The sequence below is a fragment of the Alexandromys fortis genome, unplaced genomic scaffold, assembly GCF_014885135.2.
Source record: "Alexandromys fortis isolate MF-2015 unplaced genomic scaffold, M_Fortis_MF-2015_v1.1 scaffold_170, whole genome shotgun sequence".
Lineage (NCBI taxonomy): Eukaryota > Metazoa > Chordata > Mammalia > Rodentia > Cricetidae > Alexandromys > Alexandromys fortis.
The window spans coordinates 90,319-93,192 of record NW_026068084.1 but is presented as its reverse complement, the minus strand read 5'-3'; the positions used below and the strand labels follow the sequence as shown (position 1 = coordinate 93,192).

At 43.7% G+C, this 2,874-nt stretch overlaps 1 protein-coding gene across 1 annotated transcript; it reads left to right on the top strand.

The window, feature by feature from the left end:
• The first annotated feature begins 1,805 nt into the window (after window positions 1-1,805).
• LOC126488572 (mas-related G-protein coupled receptor member X2-like) lies at window positions 1,806-2,660 on the top strand. The gene has a single exon (XM_050122122.1). It carries the CDS (start codon window positions 1,806-1,808, stop codon window positions 2,658-2,660), a length of 855 nt encoding a protein of 284 aa, XP_049978079.1.
• Window positions 2,661-2,874: the final 214 nt, after the last annotated feature.

The following is a 2,874-nucleotide window of genomic DNA, read 5'->3' as shown; positions in this document are numbered from 1 at the left end:
GTATATTGCTTGGTTGTGTGACTCTGCATCTCTCCAATCTGCTGCTGGAAAAAAAAAAAACATCTGATGATGACTGGACAAGGCATCAGTCTATGAGTATAGCAAAATATGATTAGGAGTCATTTTACTGTTTTTTTTTTTCTATCGTGTTTGGTTCTACCTCAGGTCTCTGGGCTATCCAGTCTCTGGTTCCTTGCCATCCAGGAAGTGTAGGCTATGAGTCCCCTCTCATGGCATGGGTCTCAAGTTAAATCCAAACTTGGTTGGCCACTCCCACAAGTTCTGGGTCTCCGTTGCCCCAGTGCTTCTTGCAATTGTAGGCTGAGGGTTTTGCGGTAGAACTGGTATCCAGGGTTCACATTCTGTAAGCTGCAGAGTACCTTTCACACCAGAGAGATGATAACGTAGGGGTGAAGTCTCCATGTATGCACCAGCTAGACCTCTCTACATTCAAAGAGCTGTGTTGATGTTGTCCTTGGCAATGGAGCCCCACTGTCAGTTTTCAGAGAGTGACCTATCCTACCTTCAACCTGAGGTGTTTAGGGATTTCCATCAGATCTCCATGGCCAAAAATTAAACTGGATGCAACCCAGTCCCACCATGACTAGAATCCTTGCCTGGCTACAAAAGATAACCACTTAATATTCCATGTCCTTCATTCCTAGGAGTCCTCATCAGGCTCACCTCCAGAGCTTCCATGAAGTTTTCATTGCAACAAGTTTCTACAACACCCCCTAATGCCTGCAACTACAGATGTCTCTCCCAGCATTCTGTCCTTTCATCCCTTCCACACCCAACCTAATCCCTACCATTCTCTTCCACAACTGTCCTCAGTCTACCACCAAAACTCTATTTTATTTCCCTTATCATGGGGTTCCATGCATCCTCCTAGAGCCCTCCTCTTTGCCCAACTTCTCTGAGACTGTGAATTGTAGCCTGGTTATCATTTACTTAACAGCTAATGTTGAGTCCATTTGCCTGAAAACTTCATGATGTCATGTTTTAGCAGCTGTATAATCCAATACATTCAAGGCTGTTGCCCCCTTAATCTTTCATTTGTTACATTTCTTAACTGCCCACTGTGGCCTAGGTAGAGAGTCAGACACTTGTGACATAGTAACAGACAACAGAAAAGTCTTGTTGTCCTTCAAGGCCTCTCTGCTTTCTAGTTTCAAAAATGTGAAATGGTGACCAGCCCTTCTAGCCCAATAACTCTGACTGGTCCCACAGAGGTCACAGTAACCAGCCCATTCCCTTCTTGACCCTCATACTTGATTCTATTTTTCCCAATTGAAAGACCTCTCTCCCAGTGACTAAAGGCAGCCATTGTTCATGCTGGGGCTTCTATACTTCACACCTGAGGAGAAACCTCAGCCTCAGGAAAGAAGGCAAATTGTGCTCAAAGCCCTGTCTCGTTCTGATACAGCATAAATGCTGAGTAGCTGTACTGGAGCAATCAGCGACTCTGGTGTGGGTAGTTGACTTGGTTTGCAGGTAGTCCAAGTCAATAAAAATGCCATTTGGAAGTAGTTGCTAAAAGTTTTAAGGTTTGACAAATGTCTGTAAACCTGTTTCCTCCTCCTCATGAACCAGGGTCAGTTATTCCAACAGAGCAGAGTTAACCTGAAAACCAGAGAGTATACAGCAAATGCTCATGTCTTGTTTTTTTTTTTTTTAATTTTAGGGACAATAGTGGAGAATTCCTAAGCATGGGTTCAGCTACCCCAGCTACCAACTGGACTAACAACACAGCAGTGAATGAAAGTGACTACAATCAATATTTAAACTGTTCTACATATGGTACAATGTTCTACACACTGAATATTCTTACTGTCATCATTTCCCTGGTCGGGCTGGTTGGAAATGCCATAGTGCTTTTCCTTCTTGGCTTCTGCATGCACAGGAATACCTTCTCTGTCTACATCCTCAACCTTGCCGGGGCTGACTTCCTCTTCCTCTGCTTTGAGACTTTATATTCCCTGGAGAAACATTTCGATGTCCATGGCATCTACATTGAAATCCCCAACTCTTTGAATATTTTGCTCAATTTTGCTTACCTTGCAGGTCTGAGCATGCTCACTGCCATTAGTGCTGAGCGTTGTCTCTCTGTTGTGTGTCCCATCTGGTATCGTTGCAGACGCCCAAGACATACATCAACTGTCATGTGCACTCTGCTCTGGGCCTTGTCCCTGCTGTTGAGCCTCCTGGAAGGGAAGGCATGTGGCTGGCTTTATGGTTTTGATTATGATTGGTGTATGAAACTAGATTTCATCACTTTTGCCTGGTTAATTGTGTTAATTGTAGTCCTCTTAGGGTCAACCTTGACTCTGCTCGTCAGAATTTTCTGTGACTCAAGACGGATACCAGTGACCAGGCTGTACGTAACCATTGCCTTCACAGTGCTGGTCTTCCTGCTCTTTGGCTTGTCCTATGGGATTTACTGGTTTTTCTTATTTTGGACTGGGGTAGTTTTCATCTGCAATGTTTTTGAAATGTCATCATTTTTATCCTGTGTTAACAGCTGTGCCAATCCCATCATTTACTTCCTTGTTGGCTCCATTAGGCATCACAGGCTACAACAGCAGACTCTGAAGATGCGTTTGCAGAGAGCCATTCAGGACATTCCTGAGGAGGAAGTTGGAGAGAGGGGCTCTTCATGAGAGCCTGAAGAGCAGGAAACAGCCTGGTGCAGCAGTTGAGAGTTGCTTTGCTCATACAGAAGTGGGGATGAGAGACAACTTTGTTTTTATCCATATGGGCAATTTTGATAACATTTTCAATTGAATACCTTATATTATATCTGTTGAAAAGAATAATTATTCTTGTGAAGTTTGAATAAGACAGGGCTATTCAATCAAGTACTGCTTTCAGCAT

Coding starts and splice junctions, on each gene's coding strand:
- LOC126488572 (XM_050122122.1), top strand. CDS start 1,806: ATGTTCTACACACTGAATATTCTTACTGTCATCATTTCCCTGGTCGGG.